At 43.7% G+C, this 23,245-nt stretch overlaps 1 protein-coding gene across 4 annotated transcripts in view; it reads right to left on the bottom strand.

Moving 5' to 3' along the window:
- LOC137642679 (YEATS domain-containing protein 2-like) overlaps positions 1–23,245 on the bottom strand; it is a 128,856-nt gene that overhangs the window by 47,464 nt on the left and 58,147 nt on the right. For all 4 annotated transcript variants that reach the window (XM_068375457.1, XM_068375455.1, XM_068375456.1 and 1 more), the window contains exons 6-7: positions 8,498–8,658; positions 2,012–4,091 (exon numbers count right to left, since the gene is read on the bottom strand). In XM_068375457.1, coding sequence (XP_068231558.1) covers positions 2,012–4,091; positions 8,498–8,658 — 2,241 coding nt within the window. The remainder of the gene's footprint in view (positions 1–2,011; positions 4,092–8,497; positions 8,659–23,245) is intronic.

Genomic DNA, 23,245 nt, shown 5'->3' with positions numbered 1-23,245 from the left:
CTTAAGGAAATAAATACACAACCTTAAAACTCTCTATCTTACCATTTTTCTTATGCCTACCAAAATTGCTTAAATACTGACATTACCGACACATCTTAAAATTACTGATCACCTAAGATCCACAAATAAGAATGCTCCTCAGAACTTGGGCACCAAAGTTCCAAATAAAAATCTAAATCTGTTACTGGCCAAAGCATAGGCCCATTTGGATAAAAAACAGGATTTTCTTAATATCTCTTGGGATAACCAATTCATCATCATCATCTCCTACGCCTATTGACGTAAAGGGCCTAGGTTAGATTTCACCAGCTGTGACTATCTTGAGCTTTTAATTCAATACTTCTCCATTCATCATCACCTACTTCACGATTCATAATCCTCAGCCATGTAGGCCTGAGTTTTCCCACTCTTCTGGTGCCTTGTGGAGCCCAGCTGAACGTATGGTAAACTAATCTCTCTTGGGGAGTGCGAAAAGCATGCCCAAACCATCTCCATCTACCCCTCATCATGATCTTTTCCACATATGGCCCTCAAGTAATCTCTCTTATAGTTTCATTTCTAATCCTATCCTGCCATTTAACGGAGATTGTTTCATTATCATAACATAACTCATGTCCATAGAGTAACACTGATATCAGTAAACTGATATATAGTCTAATTTCTATATGTACTTTCAGGTGATTTGATTTCCAAATTTCACTTAACCTAGCCACTGTCTGATTTGCTTTTTTCAATTTTATCAATCTTTCACCAAACTATAATTCTAAAGACGCTGTATTGGAGATCATAGTTCCTAATGCTTAAATGAGTCTACCTCATTAATCCTTTCTCTTTCCAATGATACTTCATCTTCCATTGCATACTCCGTTCTTATCATCTCTGTCTTTCTTCTATTTATCTTCAGCCCATCTTTGTGTGATATTTTAAGCATCCTGGTAAGCAAGCATTGAAAATTTTGTGGTGTTCTGCTAACAAAGACAGTATCATCAGCGTACTCTAGGTCCGCTAAATTCCTATCACCAATCCAGTTCAATCCTTCTCCACCATCCCTGACTGTACTATGCATCACAAAATCCATGAAAAGGATAAATAACATAGGTGACGAACCATTCCCTTGGAATACTCCGCTGTCCACTGGAAATTCATTTGATAAGATACCTTGTCAAAAATATCTTAGTGCACCCATCTTTAAAAAAAATTATACTATCACCTTGGACTAAATTCTTATACAAAAGGTGTTTGCCTTAGTCTAAATTCATGGCAAGACCAGTAAGAACACAGGTAAGGAAAAGTTAGCAATCCAATCCCTGATCGTCACACTAACATCTTGGATTACTATCAGCTCTTTTTCAACCTAAATTATCTTTCTCCCTTTTGTTCCTATACATATGATAAGAGGATATCTGGACTTTTTTTAAGGACTTATGTGACTAATTCTAGTGACCAATGAACAAAACATACTGAGTAAAAGAACATGAATCACGTTTTAAACATCAAAAGCTTTGAGGAACAGGACTATGATAATCCAAATACAGTAATTCAAAATTCAACCTCCATGTCTTGCTTTATAGTAGTAGATATATACCATATTACAAGTACTTTTCTTAATTTACATAATTCATACCGCTTCATAAACAGCTGCAGCCAAAAGGCCAAAGCCATAAAGTTTTTTACAGCAGAGATAGTGCAACCTCTAATGAAAATTAAGAAAAATAATTTTACCCCCCTAATAGAGAATATAGACAAATTTTGTAAAGGGTTAAGCAATGAAAGTTACACAATTGTTTTGGGCTATTATGATAGCATTAGGAACATTTTGACAAGGAAATTTAAACCTGAGGTCACCAACATCCAGAAACAACAAGATTATGCCCGAGTTAATTTCAATATAATTAAGATATTTGTATGAGAAAAATAATTTTGTTTTAAACAAATTAAATTCTTTAATAACTCAATCTTTATACAAGCAAACTTGAATCAAATTATAAAACATTCTAGAATATGTACATACCTAGTCTTTTCTTCCCAGATATCCTGACCAGTTAATTTTTGCTCCTCCAATGTATTACTTGTTACTTCATCAAGGCGATCATTGTCTTCTGAATAAACTGTATTGGCCCCTGAATCATCAGACTTCATGGGCAGAACATCTGTTGAGCTACTAGGAAGATTATTCACAATTTTACGAGATGCAGATGCTACAGCCTTAGGATCAAAAACCTTTGTCTTTGTTGAAGCTACAGGCGAGACTAAACTATCTTTAGCGAGGACTGTTACACTTGTTATTGGCATTTGGTTATTTTCTGATGTAACTGCTTTCACAGGTAAAGCCAAAGTTGAAGTCTGTAAATTCTTTGCATCTTTGTTATTTACCCTCCCAATAACAAGAGGTGATACATGAACTTGTCTTCCTTTTCCTGTAGAGCTGCTACATTGCACAAGATTTATTTTTGAAGTAGTAGCACTTCCCTGAGAAGATACACCTTGCACTCCTGTTGACAGCTTTGCTAAGATTCTTCCATCTTGCATCATAATGCTGGTTCCTTCTTTCAAATTTCCAGTCATCCCCTTTAAATCAGAAGTACGAACTGTAAAAATTGTGTTTTTCATCGGAATTGACTTGCTAGCAGTGTTTCCTTTTGTGGCAGAACTGATTATTGTTCCTTTTGGTAAATTTTCTGTTGTTATCATCTGACCATCATTAGTAACTAACTTAAAATTTGTTGGCTGGACTGACTGAGATGATAACCTTGCTGAAAGTGGTACACTTGATACAGTCCCTTCCTGTGACTTGGGTTTTTCTTTGTCCTGTAAAATTTTAACTGGCATAAGGTGGATATTACATTTAGTACCCTGTGTAGCCTTGGCTGTAATAAACTGAGCTTGTGCTTTCTGCAGAGATGTAAGATTAACACCTTTAATACCAGTCTTTAATAACAACTGCTGCTTGGCATTATTACCATCTTTAATTCCCACTTTAGATAACAGCTGCAACAAGGCACTTTGGGAAAGATTCCCAGATTTCATGAGTATTGGTTTCGACTGCACTACATTGGTTACATTCTGAATATTACTTACACTTGAGCCCCCATCAGTTAGTGGGCCTACTTTAGTAAGATTCTTATGAGAAAAATTTAGAATCTTCACTGGAGTACTCTTATTATTCACCACATCACCATCATTTTTCTTCTTAGAAGGAGGATCTTTGACTTCACTTGCTGCTAATATATTGGTATAAGTAACATTTTTCACTGGAGTTTCTTCCTTTACACTTCTCCCAGCCACATCCCTACCATCCTTTTTTGTGCCACTTTCTGGTATTGTAAGTAAACTTACTGTTTTTGAAATACTTCCAGACGGCTCATCTAAAAGTTGGTTTACAGCACCACCTGATTTTTGAGAGGATTTTACAACACCACCATCTACTTCACTACTTTCAGCTGGACTTTTGCTTGTATCACTAGATCTCATATTTGCAATCTTTACAGCCAAAGAATACATGTGAGCAGGGATGAAATATGGAACAAGCTTCCCATCAGGTTGTCGGACATGAATTTTACACATCTTACTTTGAATGCCGTTACTAACAGAGGGTTTAGTTGGTGATGTCTCTTTTTCAATGGGTACAGTATCAATACCTGGGTTTACATTCTTACATTTCACTTGGTTATCATTAATACCAATACTAGGCACTGCTTTACACTTGCTTTCTCCCTTGATATTGTCACATTTATTTTGAGAGTCATTTTCAGTTACATTTGTCTTTCCACTGACAGGTATCTTAACGAAAACAGAATTATCTACATCACTAATTGTACTTCCACAGTTTTCAACACGTAAATGATTATCTGATATAACATTCTCTTCCTTCACCAATTTCACATTAGCACTGGATAAAGCTAGATGTGTATCTCCATCATGGCATACAGTTACATTTTCGTTCAATTGTGAAGAAATTGTGCCATTCAGGAGTTCTCTCTCTAGCTTTGCAGGGCTTTCCTCATCTTCCACAGTCAACTCTTCTGATATGTCCTTAGATTCTACACCAGATGATCCCTCATAGACCCACACATCATACCAGTTTTCCTGACCTGAAATTAGTAAAATTTGATGAACTTTTACTACAAAGACACAATAAAAGTTAACATAAACATCACATAAAAAGAAATAGAATTGCAATGGTAAAATCTATTATTATTATCATTATAATTATAATGAGCCCACCTCACTCAGGTCAGCTGCCCTCTTTGCCTCATTTACCTTGCGCTTTACTTCCACATTTTTCTCTCTATCTTTCAAACTGCTCTACACTATTACTCTGCAGCCATTCTTCAAAAGCCCTCTTTTTGTCTTCCACTTTTACCTTCACTCCGTCATTCCACCATTCACTGCCCTTCCTCATGCTGCCTCCAACAAACTTCTTGCCACTCACATCACTTGCAATCCCAACAAAATTTTCTTTTACTAACTTCCAGTTTCTCTTACTTTCACTTTGTCATATGCCATTTTCAACTTTTCTTGATATTTATTTTTTACCCCCGGTTTTATTAGCTCTTTAACTCTCACTAGTTCCCTCTTACATCCACCTACTCTTTTTCTATAACTAATTTTCCTTCCACCAAACAATGATCAGACATACCCCTAAACATGTGCACGTCTTTCAATCTTCCAAACATTCTTTTAGTTATCAACACATAATCCATTAATGCCCTTTCTACCACTCTTCCATTTGCCACTCTTACCCATGTATATTTGTTTTTATCTATCTTTTTGAAAAAGCTGGAACTTATCATCATCTCTTGCTCAACACACATATCTAACAGTCTCTCACCACTCTCATTTTCACCTGGTACGCCATACTTCCCAATGACACCTTCTACCTCTCCAGCGCCCACTCTAGCATTTAAGTCACCCATGACAACTACATAATTCCTTCTACCCAGTCCTTCTACACACCTAGTTAATTCATTCCAGAACTCATTCCGCTCTTCTTCACTTTTCTCACTACCTGGCCCATACGCACTGACAAAAGCCCAAAATTCCCTACCCAACCTAACCCTTACCCACATCAACCTAGATGATATCTCCTTCCATTCCACTACTTTACCCGTCATCCATTCACTCAACAATACTGCCACACCTTCTCTTGCTCTACCCCTTTCAATCCCAGACACTCTACCAGACATTTCACCAAACATCACTTCACCTTTCCCTTTTATCTTTGTCTCACACAAAGCCAATATATCCATCCTTCTATTCCTAAACACACTTCCAATCTCACATCTTTTACTCTCTATCGTACTACATCCACGCACATTCAAACACCCCAAAACTAGAGTGCGAGGAGCAGTCACTCTCCCCCCAGCTCCAACTCTTTAATGTCTCACAGGATTATAATACAGGAGAGGGGGTTCCCAGCCCCCTCGTCCCTTCCCTTTCGCCTCCTACGAGACACAGGGATAACGTTGGCGCTATCCTAATTTTTTTACGGCCCCGCGGCCACAGGGGGCTTAATAATAATAATAATAATAATAATAATAATAATAATAATAATAATAATAAGGATGTTCACAAAGAAACAATCGGACTAGGGATTGTCTACCTCTGTCGGCACCGGTCCAAAGTCTTGTGTATTTTAAGCCGACAAATTTTGAATACCCCATACCCCACAAATATAATCACTGCACCCAAAGGACAGAGCCAGCTATGTAATTTGGGCTGATAAAGCCCCACAATAGCCGACTACAGCGTGGAAAGAATCCCTGGCACCATCACAGCAGAGATGGAAGGAGTAACTGGTACTCAACTACAGTAATTGGGGCATGGGAAAGGCCACAACCACATGTCACAAGGAAGAGGTACCATTTCTAACTTTTGGTCTTCCATTGAATGCTAGTGCACAATGACAACCTCAAGTGGGGCTATCCTCTCAGCTCGCTTTACCAAAGTATCGCTACCTAACGGTAGAGCAGGAGTCCATCGTCCAAGTAGGAAGGGTGATGGAAGGTACCCAAGCTCCTCCATTAACCAGGGATCAGAAAGGCCCATACACTCCTGTCCCGCCTGGGTACTGGGGTAGTCAGGGAGACCAAAGCCTCTGCCCCAGTGAGGATTGGAAAGAGAAAGAAACATGCAGTCCTACCTGAAAGACCTAAGGAGGCCCAAACCTTTCTTAGGTCAAACTCATTAGCGGTTGTTTGCATGTCAACGGAAGAAGAGCATCCAAATACTGATGGGGTGGGGCAAACACTGGGGGAACCCAAACGCCACCAGGACCTAAAAAGTCTGCCAACGTAGCTCCGAGGGCTCCTTGATCCTGAGGCATATTCCCTAGGGACCGAGCCAGGGGCGCATGCACAGAAGCTACGGTAGAAGAGACACACTCAATGAGAGAACAGAAGAAGCAATAAGCTTCTTAAGTGTCTTCATGGGCATTGCCAAGATAGACCTTGGAGAAGGCTCATCTTTCTTCTTCCATTCAAGGCATACACCTGCCACTACACCGGAAACCCCAACCTACACTCAGCACACTGGGATGATTACAAACAATTATGCCCCCTACAAGAAGCACTGTGAGAGAGTAGATCTAAAACCAGTTTAAATCTTTCTGACGTATCACCGCCTTTCCTCATCAAAAAGGGCATGTGTCACATAAAGTCCAACATTTAGTGTAAACAATAAGTGGTTCTGATATACGGTAGATATTTAAAACAAAATTTCCACCCTCAAAATCTCATTACAGGAGCTAACCTGCACTCTATCAAGAAGTCTATCTGATACTAATGTTAATAGGTCACCTGTAAATGGGGTGGTGAGAAGAGGGGAGGGAGGGAGAAAAAAATGCTTTGGCCAACTTCCCTATCTACTACCATGAAGAGGGTGATGCTTGTCTAGCCATAGTGTAACCTGGCACAGACATGGGGCCAAGCCATGGGTAGTGATTGTCCTTCAGGATAGTTAATTACTACTTGTTCTGGATGTCTCCCCCCCCCAACCTAATATACAAATAATGTTTTTGCCAAGTCTTCCAACATCACCGAAAGCCCTGGCCTTGCAGACAGAGATGGCAGGGATGGTGAAGAATATAGTGCTTGAAGTCAATCGAGACAAGTCTCCGGGCTTCTGCAGTCAACTTTTCCTGGTTGAAATGTCAAGTGGTGGCTAAAGAAGAGTCTTTGACCTATCTTCATTTAACAAGTTTATTTATCAAACAGTTCAGGAAGGAAACCGTACAGCCTGAGCTAATTTCCTTCAGAAGAGATTTCACAACTTTAGTGGATCTAAGAATGCGTAAATGCAAGTACCCATTCAGCAGTCCTCTCGGAGGTACCTCTACTTTTCCCTCTACGATGTTCCAGCTCAAGACTCCATGCTTTGGATTGTGTACTGCTTCTCTAGTGTTCACTCTATTCAGTGTTATCTCTGGTAGCAGATTTGGGCCATTTGTAATGTATACATCTTTGATGTATCTCGACAATTGGCTGAACCTGTCCTCCTCCATGAGGAAGTTGTTACAGGATCGAGATCGACTTTTTGATTCTTTGTCAAGATCTGGGAATTATAACAAAGTGAGAGATGTCAAATTGCATACCCAAACAGAGGTTGAAGTACATAGGCATGCTGATAGCCATGTCAGCTCCAAGTCTTCCATCAAGCAATGACAACAGCATGCTCAATGAGGTAAATGACTGTTCTTGTATGAGACAGTACTCCCAGCTTGGCACTAGCTGTTGCCAAGACAGACACCAGGGAAGGTTTTCCTCTGTTCTTCCTCTTCGAAGCACACGCCTTCTATAGCAGAAGAGGCCACGACCTACACTCAGCATTAGAGTATGTTTGTGAACAATCATGCCCCCTATAAGATGCCGAGAGACTGTGTTGATCAACAGCCAAATTTGCCATAAACTGGTTGTAGCATCCATCCTTTCCCCAGGCAAGTACTAATCTCTTGCTTCACATCTATGATGCACAACAGCCAGCATTCACTTTCTACAAAGTAAAATAAAAAGATCAAAGCCTTTGGTTAGGTTGCAACAATATTTATATACTCATTGCGGCCAAAGCTCAAAGTGAAGAGCTACAGACAGGCAAAGGGGGTACTCTCCCAGGGGCACCGGCATTCGTTAATTATTTCAATGGCTGTTCCAGCTCCTCTGAAGGCATTTCCATATTCCAAAGGGCAAAAGGTTTGTGTGCACATAGGAATAATTACACAACTGGGAGAAAGGTCATATGAACGCCACAAACAACTGAATTAAACTGGCATAATATTTAGTGACAGCTGTACAGGCCAGCTTAATTGGCTCTTTGCATGGCAACTGGAGGGTTGTTCCTGTAGCTAGGCAAGGAAGGGAAGGAGGACATATTTGTTTATTTCTTATTGTTATTTATCATTATGTTGTGAAGCAAGTGCTTCTAACATAATAGCTTATGATTCAAGGGTGAAATTAATGGAAATAATATAGTAATTCACAAAAATAATCAAAACACAACTTACCTAGTCTCCATAATCCTGTAAGAGCAAGAGGATCATCTGGTCTACATAATACCAGAGGATGAAGAAACTGTACTTTCTTGTTCCTAGTATCATTAAAATTCAGTACTATTTGCACTTTAAATTCACCCCAGCCACGTCGGCTCAAGACAAATGGAGGATGCCTGAAAATAAGAAATTCTACTTTAAGCAAAGAAATAGACAAACATTTTCAACTTGACACTCCCTTTTCAATTATCTATTTACAATTCTCCAACGTAGTAAAAATAAATAAAACAGTGGTTACATAAGAAAACTTCAGATTAAAAACAATTTTCATGTTTACATGAAAAGCCAAAGTAAAATAAATTCCTGAAATACAAATACATTACTTGCAGTAACTTAATTTTTCTCAATTTTCTCAAGTACAAATCAACCCTCTTTGAAGTGGTAACCTCAATCTTGCCTAGTGCTCAGCTTGTACAGAAAGCATATTATCGTGTTTTAATCTAATATAATAGGACAAAATAATTTTTAGGATATCAGGCTGAATATATGTATCCCCTGACATTTCTAAAAGAAAATCAACACAGTTCTACATCATCCAATTTGAGAAAGTGATGGAGGAAAACAAAAACACATATTTATCTTCCTAGGATCTTATCCAAGGAATAAAAGATCAGCCAATTTTGAGGCATCTTACAAGGAAGGTAATGGTTTTTTAATATTTCTATAACCTTAGCATTAAAAACTGTACAGTACTAATATCCACATTCCTCTTGAATATCATTGATGAGGTTAGGGCTTGTATCTCATAAGCACTGATTTTACATTATCATATGACCTAAAGTAACTCTCCTAAACCAGTAGAAAACTGTGCTCTTAGTAAAGTGTCTTCTGTATCATTACCTGATTGAAAAGTCTATTAGACCCTCCTCTATAATCATTAGTACTTTGAAGAAAAGTAAAAAATACACTACTGGACAAGGATAAAAATATTCCTTTTATATGTATACTTGCTTTATAAATTAGTAGTGAATGATGCCAAAACACAATCAACAATGCCATGATTAACTTGAGTTTTTGCACCAAAGATAACAATGATGTATAAGCCAATACCATTCCAGTCTTACATAAGAAACTTTTTGCTAGCAAAATTGTGATGGTTCAGAATCACTGCAGAGATCCAAATGCCAATTATATGACTGCTTTCGATGTATAATGCAACAATGTTGCTTAATTCAGAGATCTACAAGATACATACTTCATACTGCATAAACAAATGCGAGTTCTCCATCTTGTGGCTTAAACGTTTTATTGGGAACTTGTTTTGACAATGTTGATCTAAATGCCTATGGTCAAGAGAATGAAAGTCTGCAAAAGGGCAGACCTGCAATAATTATTAGTTGAGCATCATTACCAAAGAATCCTCCCTGAGAGACAACAGAAAGTTTGCTTCAACAGAAAGAGTGGCAAAGATTAGATGACCTTTTTTTTTTTTTTGCTCAACCGTCGTCGTCGTCGGCGCCCACTCGTGTCCGAGTATTGGGTTCTATCGTTAGCCATCAGCCTCCTATCTGTGGGGTGGGTGCTTATGCCTGATGTGGCTGTTAAGTCCTAGTCTGTGGTGGAAGAGTCGCGGACAGTGTTCACAAGGGAGGGTAGGTGGTGGGCGGGGCTGTTCTAATCGCTCTCTCCTCCTTCTCCTCCTAGCCTCCTCATTTTGTCTCCTCCTCTCCTCGAAGTCCACGGTGCCATGGTGTACTGTACTCCTCCAGGTTTTCCTGTCCCTGGCTGTTTCTTCCCATGAGGAAGGATCGATGTCAGTTAGAGCCAGGGTGCGCTTTAGTTGATCTTTATAGCGCATTTTCGGGGCTCCTCGTGGTCTGGTGCCCTGGGTCAGTTCTCCGTAGAATATTTTCTTTGGGAGCCTAGATGGATCCATCCTATGCACGTGTCCTATCCAGCGGAGGCGGTGGTGGATGATGGTGGCCTCCACGCTGGTCAGCGAGGCACGTTCTAAGACTTCAATTTTGGTGGTGTGGCTCTCCCAGGGGATTTTCAAGATCTGCCTCAGTTTCATTTGTTGGAAGCGTTCTAGGATTTTAATATCGTTTCTATATAGCGTCCATGTTTCACATGCATACAGGAGCGTGGAGAGGACTACTGCCCTGAACACCATTATTTTGGTGGTCATTGTCAGTGCGTGGTTGTTAAATACGCGGCAGTTGAGTCGGCCAAAGGCGGAGTGGGCTGCCCTGATCCTGTTCTCCACGTCCTTTTTGCTTGTGGGATCTGATGTTAGGATGCTCCCTAGGTAGGAGAACTGGTCCACCTGTTCTAACGGTTGGTCATTCACTGTGGTATTGAAGTTGGGGAGCATCATTCCTGGTGGATGTTGGACGAGGGTCTTGGTTTTGTCTGAGTTGAATTGCATCCCAAAACGTTCGTAGGCAGAGTTGTATGCATCAGCTAACGACTGCAGGTCCTCTGCCGTCTGACCTGGGGTGGCATTGTCATCAGCATACTGCAGTTCTCGCACTGCACACAAGGTGGTCTTGGTTCTGGCGCGGAGTCTAGCGAGGTTGAAAGCGCCTCCATCCATGCGGAAACGTAGGTCGACTGAGGGTGTGTCTGGGGGAATCTCGTTGAGCATTGCTGCGGTGTATAGCGAGAAACACGTCGGGGCCAGAACACAGCCCTGCTTCAGGCCGCCGTTGATGGGGAATGGGTCTGAAAGAGAGTTCTGGTGGCAGACTCTCCCAACCATTCCGTCATGGAGGGCACGCACCAGCTTGACAAAATCGGGTGGGCAGCCATATCTTTTGAGGACAGCCCACATGGCAGGTCGAGGTACTTTGTCGAAGGCCTTTTTCAAATCCAAGAAGATGAACATTATGGGCTGTTGTTGTTCGAGGCTCTTCTCTTGTAGTTGTCGCGCACAGAAGATCATGTCTATGGTCCCGCGGGAAGGTCGAAAGCCGCACTGGGACTCTGGCAGGACGTCTTCTGCGAGAATAAGGAGGCGGTCAAGGAGAATCCGAGCGAAAATCTTACTCGCGATGCTTAGTAGTGATATTCCCCGGTAGTTGTTACAGTTCTCCCTGTCTCCCTTCTTGAAGATGGTAACGATGTTTGCATCGCGGAAGTCACTGGGGGGGGTCTTGGTCTCCCATATTTTCAGTATAAGGAGCATCAAACGGTTCCTCAAGCCGGGGCCACCGTGAGTGAGGAGCTCCAACGGGATGTTGTCTGGCCCTGGGGCTTTGCCGGGCTTCATGCGCTGCAGGGCCTTGTTGAAGTCATGGATGGAGGGTGGTAGTGCCATCCAGTGACGGACGGGATGCTGCGGGGTCATTCGCAGGAGATCGTCTGGGGTGTCTGCTTGGTCATTGAGGAGGTTCTCAAAGTGAGACCTCCACCTGGCCAGGATGCCCTCGCTGTCGGTGATGGTCGTGGCCCCATCTGCATCCTTCAGGCTGCCCACTGATGACCGTGTGGGACCAAATATTTCTTTTGTTGCTGCATAGAAGCTGCGCAGGTCACGTTGGTCAGCGAAACTCTGTATTTCTGCAGCTTTTCTTTGCCACCAGGTGTTCTGGGCTTCACGGATACCTCTTTGGCAACCAGCTTCAGCCACCTTGTGAGCACATTTGTTAGCTGCTGTTGGTTGGTTTTCCAAAGTCAGGCGTGCTTGTCGTTTGGTTTCAATGAGAAGAGAGATGGTAGCATCATTCTCATCAAACCAATCCTGCCGTTTCTTGGTGGTGTAGCCTAGTGTTTCCTCCGCGGCACGGGCCATGGCGTTTCTGAGGGTGGTCCAGTGGTGCTCGACAGTGGCCTGACCCACAGGGTCTGCGAGGTATTGTTCGCAGGCCTCCTTGTAGTTCTGTGCCACCTGTGGGTTGCGGAGCTTCCTACAATCAAAGCGTTGGTGTGGTACGCTGTCAGGTGCCCTTCTGGGTGGTCGTAGGGTCGTCACGGAGAGTCGGGAGATGAGGAGTCTGTGGTCCGTCCAGCAGTCGTCCGCTCCGGGCATGGATCGGGTGATGCGGACGTCTCCTTGGTCTCTGGCTCTGGTCAGGACGTAGTCCAGGGTGTGCCAGTGTTTAGACCGTGGGTGTCTCCATGTGGTCTTTTGTCGCTTTGGTAACTGGAAGATGGTGTTGGTTACCACAAGTTGGTGTTCTGCACACAGACCCAGTAGGAGTTGGCCATTGGCGTTGCAATTTCCAATGCCATGGCGGCCGATGATTCCCTCCCACAGGCGATGGTCTTTGCCTACTCGGGCATTAAAGTCGCCAAGCACAACGAGCTTGTCATTGGCGGGCACTGCCTGGATGGTGCGGTCGAGCTGGGTGTAGAAGGCAGCTTTGTTATCATCGGTTGAGGTCATAGTCGGGGCGTAGACAGAGATCAGGGTGAGATGTCTGTCCCGCGTGATGGGGATGCGGACAGTCATCAGGCGCTCACTGATGGCCTTGGGAGCGAGGTTGTGCTGCTGCACTAGCTGGGAACGGATGGCGAAGCCGACACCGTGGATGCGAGGCTCCTCTAGGGCCTTGCCTTTCCAGAAGATGGTGTAGCCTGTTCCAGCTTCCCTGATGTTGCCCTCTTCGGGTAGTCTGGTCTCGCTAAGAGCCGCCACATCAACATTGAAGCCGGCTAGCTCCTTGCAGACGAGGGCTGTACGTCGTTCCGGGCGGTTGGTGTTCGTCACGTCTTGGAGGGTGCGGATGTTCCACGCACCTAAGGTTAATATTTTTTTCTTGTTATTTCGACCGCATTAGTGGGATGTCTGCCAGCCGCGGTGAGCTGACCAGACGGGTTTGCCGTGTCCGATGTTTACCCCACCTTTTCTAGGGGCCTCCCCATGTGGGGTGGGCTGCGGTGTCCTCAATAGGCCAGCCCAGTCACGGGTCCAGCTGCCGAACTCTGGTGTCACGGCACCGTCACCAGAGAGCGACTGAATCTTAGACTCGCCGCCTGAGTGCAGTCGTGGGCTAAGGGCTTCCAGCTATCCAGGCCTGCCCCCTTCACCCACGGTGCTGTCGCCTCAGGACTTGCTGGTGGTGATGATGATGATGATGGTGAGAAAGAGATGAAGAAGGGTGGAGGAAACGACAGAATGCCAGTAGCTAGGTATATTGTTTTGGGTGGTCGTGGCTTTGCAACGGCCACGCACACACACTTGGCCCACATCATTTTCACCGCGGCTCAAGACATATGAGACAAGCGGCTTCTCCGATGTTGGTTGCATCGGGCTGCCGGGTTCTTGTTATGTCAAGGCCCGCCTTGTTGCCTGCCCGACAGGCATTGCCCTCTTCCGCCGGCGCTGGGAAGCTCCGCCGTTGGGGTCTTGTTTGGTTTGATTTTGGAGTTTTCCTTCTCCTAGCCTTTGCCTATCTTAAAATAAAGGAGAAGGCCTATAGGGGTCCAGTCTTGGTCTGGTCTCTCAGAACTGGCCTTAGCGGTATGGTTGAGCCTGCCAGGGTGGATAAACTACCCCACCGCCATTGCCCAGCCCATCATTGGGACACTCAAGCCCCTCTACTGCAGCAAAGTGCTGGACCAAACCAACCAAACCAACGCCATTTCAATTTTGATTGATTACGATGGGTAGTAGGGTCTTTGCCTTAGCTGCCTTCTATGAATGAAATTTTAAGTCTCTTGTAGCTGGATAATATCCAAATATGAAGATGTAAAAATTTAATTTTAGCAGTAAAATATGTCAAATTTGGAGGTATTTATATTTTTCCTAGCATATTAACTTAAGAGCTATTTATAGGGGTATTACTTTCGGCGTAGCTGAAAGACGAGCCAAGAGGATTTTAGAAGGGATAACTACCCCATCCTCTAGTTAGCTGGTGGGAGTGGGGTAGACTGGCTACACCGCTCACTCACACCTCTCAGCTGAGTAACCACTTTGCTTCTGTCTGGACTTCTTAAGGGACAGGGTGGTGGGCCAATTTCTATAAATAGTTCCAGGTTTGTATGCTATGAAAAATGCAAATTACTTCCAAATTTATCATTTGCTCCTGCGCAAATACAAACCCTCCACTATTTATAGGGGTGACTCACTCTTTCACTCTTAGGAGGGAGGATGTCCTTACAAACTGGCCTTGGTCATGACCTGGGGATCTCTATTTCAATCTGTGATCGATTGTAGTAGGAACCTACCCTCGCTAAAATTAAGTACCAATATAAGGTAATGCACTGATAGCGGACTGCAGAAGATTGTGTGAGTGAAACTAGCAGTGGCTTGTCTTTAATGTAGGAACTCAAGTACAAGCCCTAGAGTTCTTAAGACTTACCCAATATCCTCCCTCAAAGAGGTATTAGGGATGTAAAAAAGTATTTTTCTATAATTATGAGGCCCAAGGGAAATGAGTCTTACTTGCAGTGAGGTGAGGTCAGCTGTGCTGAGGCTTGCGGAGCTGCTTTCCCCAGAGGGGGAGAAGGTGAAAGGAAGAAAGGAGCCAGTCATTCTTACTCATTTACCCCAGACTAACCTGGGTAACTTCAGCCCTCAACCCTCTGCTACTTGTCCATCAGGGAGCTTGAGGTGTTTAGGTCATTTGTTGTGCGGCCACCACAGGACCAATGGAAAAGGTCTCCTTGTTCCTATGGGTTACGTCTTGCAGGTAGTGAGCGATGGAGGTCGTTTGACACTTCCACACACTCGCTTGCAGTACCTGCGCCATAGAGTAGTTTTTCTTGAACGCCAGGAATGTTGCAATGCCCCTGACATTATGAGCTTTGGGTCATTAGGAAGGAGGAAGATATAGATTGAGAGCAAAATCAATTACCTTCCGAATCCAGGAGGAAAAGGTATTCCTTGTAACCCTCCTCTTGACCTTCCCCTTGCTGACAAACAGTGCTGACACACGGGCGAGTTGCTGGCGTTCTTTTAATGTAACGCCTCAGACTCTTCACTGGGCAAAGCCTCAGTTGGTCCGGGTCTTCGGTTAAAGAACAAAGACTTTCTATCCAGAATATGCCAAACCTAGGGTACAACACACCAGGAATTTGAGTCTTAGCAATGAACTAAAGGATAAGGTTGAGAATTAATTCTCCCCATCTCCTACAGTAGGAGACGTCAGAAGATAGATCATCCATCTTACTAACTCACTTGGCCAAAGCCAAAGCGAGTAGAAAACCCATCTTCCATGTGAGGGGGCAATCTGTTGCCTGGCATAAAGGTTCGTAGAGAGGGACCTTCAGAGACTGAAGGACCAGAATCGCGTTCCAAGGAGGAGGTCTAAGTTCCGACGGGGGACAAGTCATCTCAAAACTTTGTATGAGTAACGCCATCGAGGGGTGATAACCCTTCCACGACATCAGTCCCAAAAGAACGACCACTTCGCCTGGAAGACTGACGTTGCAAAGCGTTTGAGGTGTCTAGACATCCTTTCCGCAACTCGTTGCAAAAACCTCTCTGAGAGAGGAAGTGCTGGACAGTTTTCAGGCATGGAGTTGAAGCAAAGCTAAGATTTTGTGGAAGCTGTTGGCATGTGATTGTTTTATCAGAACGTGTCAAGCAGGAAGTTCCCTCAGAAGTTGCAGAAGGTCTGGAATCATTCTGCATGATGCTATAGCAGAGCTATTGGAGTCATTGATAAGTTCTTGCTTATTCCGACTTCGTTGAAGACTTTCTCACCAGACCAAACAGGGGAAATGTGTACACATCTAAGCTGTCACACTGTACTTGGAATACATCTTGCGCAAGAGCCTGGGGGTCTGGGACTGGTAAACAGTCGACCGGAAGCCTGAAGTTCAGGGCCGTTGCGAACAGGTCCACAGTCGAGGAACCCAACAAAGGTAAGACTTTGTTGGTTACAAGATGATTCAAAGAAACTTGGAGCTCACTGAGTCTCAGATTGTCTGCAAGCACATTCCTGTTGCCATGAATGACACAAGGGGATGGGGATACCTAGCAGTATTCTGTCCATCTGAGTATTTCTACTGCTATATGGTTCTCTAAGAGAGATATACGTGGGTACCTTTCTGATTTGGGCCAACGGACGAAGATGGATTGGTGCGGCATACGGGGCCCCCAACCCCCCTTTTGATGCATCCGGTGAGAGCATCAATTCCAGAGGGGGGACGAGAGGATTGGCCTCTTAGCGGAGGTTCTCGTCTGCCACCCACCATCTGCGATTCGTCCCAAGGCGTCAGGAGATTGCGTAGCAAGAAGAAAAAAAAATCTTGAAATGTCAAGACGTGCAACAGCTTGCACGCTTCTGCTACAAAAGGGGGGATCCTGTCCTCCCTCCAACTGCTACCAATCTAGTAAGGGTTGGCCAAGTAAGAATAATACAAATCGGTAAACCAGAGAACCAATACTACTTATGTTATTACAGCGACTATCCTTAAAGATTGCCTTCCGGATAAAAGACCGGGGTTAGTAACGTTCGTAAACGTAGTAAATAGATGCCCACGTTGTTGCTATCATTAAAAAACGTAAGGTAATACTGACCCCTTGGGACTAAATGCTTAAGACAATAACCCTGTAAGGGTAAAATAAATAAAAAGTCTCAGAAGCCTCTCGTGTAAAACGAGAAGTCTTTGTGCCGAGGAGTACAATAACAGCATGAGGCTGACTCAATAAATCAGTAGAAACAGTGTTTGTGGGAAAAACATTCCGGTTTTGTCTTGGAGAGACTGCACGCGCCAGGAAAGAGTTCTTATGGCCTTTATGAAGTTTTAACAATGCCAGTTGAAGTTATGTAAAACTTCTCAAGAACGAGTTTCCAAAAAGGGGTGTAGTCTTGAATGTACTGGTTTGCTCAACAAGACCATACATTAGGTTGCCATTGACAGCTTTCCTGTATAACGTTGCCATCGAACGTTTTCTCGCTAACAAGAAAACTACTGTTTAATGCAGGCAAGACCTACCAGAAGGAATTGAACTGGAATGTAAAAAATTCTTTCTGCTGACTTCAGTCCCGGCAGTTGAGGGTTTCTCGATGGCGAGAGACGATCACGAGCCACTTGCTATCCCAACCACTAGAAGTGGGAAGGGTGGCGGGAAGGTGACAGTGGTGCGTTCAAATATTAAAGGAACGGTGCTGGTGAGACCAGCTTAGCTGTCGCATAGCAATCAGCTGGGAGTTTAGAGTGACGTTACAACTCACATTACGCTGGATGACCAAGCCCATAGAGTGAGGGGGGGGTCAACCATAGAGCTTTAAGAGTGAGCTCTGGGTCACGTGAACCGTGGGATTCGGCACGACGAGAACCTAGGGGTTCTATGTAAAGTGAACTCAAAAATTGGTTGAAAACCTTATTGCACAAGCCCAGCCAGGGAGAGGAGCTGCTATAGATCGTCAATTCCCTTTGTGCGACTCTAAGGGATCGTCGTTATAAGAACCCAAAGTAACTATGTCACCGATTCCTAATGGGAGATGGAATCCCTCAGGAATCGTGTCATGCAGGGTTCACGCAACGAGACCCATGATAAGAAACCAAAGGGACTAACGTCATCGATACCTGGAGGGAGATGGAAACCCTCAGGCATCGTGTTGTGTGAACCCACAGGGCTCAGATGACTAGAAGCATGACAAGAACCCGAAGGAACTACATCACTGCTGCCTGGATGGAGATGGAATCCTTCAGGCAACGTATTGTGTGAAACCAGAGTGTTCAGGCGACCAAGGATGACGAGAACCTGAAGGAATTACACGTCATCCTTAGCTGGAGGGAGATGGAATCCCTCAGGCAATGTGTCGTGTGAACCCTAAACAGGATTCACGCGACGATGATGACAGGAACCCGAAGGAGCTACGTCATCGTTACCTGGAGGGAGATGGAATCCCTCAGGCAACAAGTCGTGTGAACTCACAGGATTCAAGCGACCAAGGATGACAAGAACTCAAAGGAACTACGTCATCGTTAACTTTGTGCAAAGGCATTTTGTTGAGTAAATTGATACATTATTTATCATTATTCATGTTATCCATTCATCTAACATTGTTGTCAATTTTGTTTAATTTTTGTTATACTATTCATCTCTTATATTTTTTACAATGGACTGATTTCCCCATTGAGGCCCTTAGAGATTGTAGCAATTGTTTTCCCATATAGGATTACAGTGTGGCTTGTTATAATAATACAGTGGTACCTTGACTTACGAGTTTAATTCGTTCTGGGGCGAGCTCTTATCTCAATTTGCTCGAATATCAAAACAATTTTCCCCATTGAAAATAGTTAAAATGCCCTTAATCCATTTCAACCCTCAAAATGACACAACAAATTCTTATGTTTCATGTTATCAAATAAAGAAAATATATTTCTAAATAACAAATATTATACAAAACGGATTTTGAGCGAAGCGAAAAATCTAATTTTGGGCGAGATAGCCATGTCGTCCTGATGGAAGGTTCCTTTAAGTAGCTTCCTAGGGTATATTTGACTACAGTGATATTCCCAGAGAATTTAACTTAAGGTTTCCAGAATTCTAACTCCCGGCGCGAATATCATTAAAGTTTCCTTTTAGGATATCGCATAACATCAGGGGACGTATTCTTGACATGCCACATAGCAATCTGCACCCCGCATAGCATTTACGCTTCGAGGGGGAAAAGTGGCAAAATAAAAGAGGAGCCGTTATAAAATTCTCCTTCCTCCATTACTGTTTGAGTACTCAGATGGCGCCATAATCGTCGGCCATCTTTATTCCTTGTAGCATTAAGCCAGTACTTATAGATACAGTAATATCAGGAGGGAACCTGCCAAGGCCTTTCAAAGAAAGGAGGGCAGGTCCATCAAGACGACATGGCTATCTCACCCAAAAATAGATTTTTCGCTTCGCTCAAAATCCGTTTTTTGGGCTCAGACCATGTCGTCCTGATGGAAGTTTACCAGAGCATTAATGTATCCGTGGATTTCCCAGTTGTGCCTTGGACTTCAAGACAATATTTCCTTGGTCCTTTAGACCTAAGAGACCTATGACATTACCGTTATATGTCATTTCTTCTAATCATATACTATGTTAGTGCTTCCTGCCCCCTACAGGGAAGAGTCGAACTAGACTCGGGAAAAAGTCTCGAAGTTGCACATTTCATATAACCAACCTAGCATAACATGCAGGTCTCACTTTATGTCATTAGCCAAAGTTTGTACCTAGTATTGAAACACGTTACTTCTAGCTAGAAAGGTTTGTATACACGTAGGAGCAAAGTTACTACCTTTGCCCAATAAATTTATGCAGAATAAACGAGTTGAAATGAATGCTCTCACATAACTTTATTAAAATGTTTAGGGCGAAATAAGACACACAAAACAATTACTCATTTATTGTCAAGCAATAAATAAAATTCAGCATACATTTATTATAACGTAAAAAATGTAAGTGAAAATAAAATTCAATAACATAGACAAGACAAAATAAATCAGAAATGCTTGTTTTACCTGAAAACAAAACTTTACCACATCACATGAAAATTTTTGTAAATTTTAATGTCTTTCTGAGAAACCTGTCTATTTGGACTTGTGTAAGAAACACATGGCACTTAGTGTTCAGTCTATGTTTCATCACCTTTGTATACTGGAACAGTCCATAATGTCACTGTGATGACATTCCAATTACCATGTTGCACTATAAAGTGCCAACATGTACACCCTTTAGAATTACAGTCCCACATAATTCACTGTTCCTCGCAGCACTAAGAGACAGGTTTTAGCACACTACCTGCCGCTACCACGAAACGCTTTAGTTCTTGCACTTGCTTCGCATAGTGTTTAAAAAACACCCTGGATGACTTCCAACCAGTAAACAAATGAAGGCTCTCGAAATCCATAAGCTGGAAGAAATTTAACGAAGAACAATCTTCCTAGGATCATCACCAGCGGGTGTACTGTCAGGATCCGCTCTGCGAATAAAGTAGCTGATCTTCGCCCTTAGTTGTTTCAGGGATAAGTTTGAGCCCGATGTTTCTCCTTTAAAGAGCTGTCCTCCCCTGAAGTCTGAAGTTCTGCGAAGATAGACCTTTAGACTCTCCACTGGACACAGCGAGACATCTTCCTTCAGAGGGCAGATTCTCCAGGGACCCCACTTCTTAGTGGTTAGCTCATTCTTGGCGAGAAACGTTGGGTCGGGAAAGAGATTTAGCTAACCCGTTTCAGCAAACTGGATATGGCCTTCCTCCCTAGACAAGGCCACTATCTCACTAAGTCTAGCCCCTGAGGCTAGAGAAAACAAGAATATAACTTTCTGAGTCAAATCTTTCAAAGAGCAAGCCTCATTGTCCAAACTTGAGGCAAAATGTAGTACCTTATCCAAAGACCATGAGATGGGCCTTGGAGGTACTGCAGGTCTAAGTCTCGCACAGGCCTTAGGGATTTTGTTAAAAATTTCATTAGGCAAGTCTACTTGGAAAGCATAAAGCAAAGGTCTTGTCAAGGCAGATTTACACGTAGTTATCGCGTTGGCTGCTAAACCTTGTTCATGAAGGTGAATAAAGAAAGACAAACAGAAATTCATCGAGATTTCCTTTGGATTCCTTGCCTTGACAAAGGCCACCCATTTCTTCCAAGATGACTCGTATTGCTTTTTGGTACATTTTGACTTATATTCCTCTAAGAAGTCTATACTTTCTTTCGAGATCCCAAACCTTTTCTTTACAGCTAGGGAGAGAAAATCATGAGATGAAGGTCTCGGGTTTTTTGTAATGAAGCGAAGACAGTCGACTTCTAAACTTGTTGAGACAGAACTGGGTCCGGCAAAGGGATCAGCCTCGGCAGTAATTCCAGAATCAAGGGGAACCAGTTGCTAAGGGGCCACTTGGAAGCCACTAGGGCTGCTGTTCCCTGAAAAGATCTAAGCTTGTTGAGGACCTTCATCAGCAGGTTGGGTGGAGGGAACAGGTAAACCCTGGTCCATTTGTTCCAGTCTAGGGACATGGCGTCCACTGCCAACTAGAGGGTCCTCATACGGGGCCACGTATCGAAGAAGTTTCTTGTTGTCGCTCGTTGCAAAGAGGTTGATCTGCAGTTCCGGGACTTGATGCAAGATGAAGGAGAATGATTTTGCATCTAGGGACCATTCTGACTCTATCGGAGATATCCTGGATAGAGCGTACCCTGTCACATTGCGGATCCCCTAAAGGTGAACTGCTGACAAGTGCCATCTCTTCTTTTCCGCTAACCGGAAGATGGCCAATATCATTTGGTTGAGTTGAGGCGATCTCGAGCCTTGACGATTCAGACATCTCATTACCACCTCGCTGTTCAGAATCAGTCTTATGTGGACTGAAGGAAGAGGGGATAATTTCTTCAGTGTGAGGAAGATTGCCATGGCCTCCAAAATGTTGATATGAAAGGTCCTGAACAGAGGGGACCAAGTTCCTTGAGCTCTGCGTTGATGGGAGTGACCTCCCCATCCTTCCAATGATGCGTCCGTGTGGATGACGACTGAGGGTGGAGGTGGTTGTAGAGGTATTGACCTCTTGAGCTTTCTGGCCTCCGACCATGGCTTGAGAAGTGATCGTAGCCGAATCGGTAGTGGTCTTCTTAGATATCTTCGAGTGTTTGATGCGTATCTTCTCCAGACTCCTGATGCATCTTTTAGCCGTGCTCTTAGCACTGGGTCTGTCACTGATGCAAACTGGAGGGAGCCCAGCACTCTCTCCTGTTGGCGTCTTGAAATCCAGTCGGATTTTAGAAGTCTCCTGACAGATCCCGCTATCTCTCTCCTCTTCTTTAATGGAATAAGAGACGATGACACTGTAGGTCCCAATGTATACCTAGCCATTGGAATTTCTGAGCTGGAGATAGTCGAGACTTTTTGGTGTTGATCTTGAATCCTAGATGTTCCAGGAACTGGATCACTTTCTTGGATGCTTGCAAGCATTTCGCTTCGGATGCTGCCCACACCAGCAAATCGTCCAGGTATGATACAACCTGGACACCCTGTAGGCGTAGTTGTTGAACGACTGCTTCTGCAAACTTCATGAAGATCCTTGAGGCTATGTTTAGTCCGAAGGGCATGGCTCTCAAAGTGTACTTTCTTTTTTGTAGCCTGAATCCTAGGTAGGAGGAGAGTTGGTGATTGATTGTAATATTCCAATAGGCATCTGCCATGTCTATGGAGACTGTGTATGCCCTTTTGGGCAACAGGGCCCTTATGTGTTGAAGGGTTAGCATCTTGAACTTGTCGTTCTCGATAAACTTGTTGAGTGGCGACAAATCCAGAATGACTACGAGTTTGTCTGAGTCCTTCTTGGGAACACAAAACAGCCTTCCTTGGAATTTGATGGACTTTGTCCTCTTTATCACCCGTTTGCTCAAGAGCTCTCGGGTATATTCTTCCAGAACGGGCGTGGAGTGTTGGAAGAACTGAGGAAATGTTGGTGGAGCTGTCTTCCAGCTCCAACCTAGTCCATTCTTGATTATGCTGTGGGCCCAGGGATCGAAGGTCCAATGATCCCGGAAGAGTCGGAGTCTTCCTCCTACCGGAAGCATCTCATTGGCTCTGGTTTCCGGAGGGCTTGTCTCCTCGACCGCTTCCTCCCCTACCCCTTCTTCCTCTCGAGGGACATCTAGAGGAATCTCTACCTGACCCCCTACCTTTAGGGCGAAAGGTGGTGGTCTGCCTCTCATAGGCGGGAGTAAAGGCTGGTGACTGAGTCATCACCTGCTGGGGTACCAACTGGTAGGTGGGTTGGAGCTGTGCCACCATCTGTGGCGCCGCGGTCACGGGAAGTTGTTGTCTGGCAGAGCGAGTTGGCACTCTATTTCCTTGACCAAATCGTTTGGAAATAGATCTTTCCC

Source organism: Palaemon carinicauda, chromosome 6 (assembly GCF_036898095.1).
Source record: "Palaemon carinicauda isolate YSFRI2023 chromosome 6, ASM3689809v2, whole genome shotgun sequence".
Classification (NCBI taxonomy): Eukaryota; Metazoa; Arthropoda; class Malacostraca; order Decapoda; family Palaemonidae; genus Palaemon; species Palaemon carinicauda.
The sequence above is the reverse complement of the archived record's forward strand: the minus strand, read 5'-3'. Positions and strand labels throughout refer to the sequence as shown.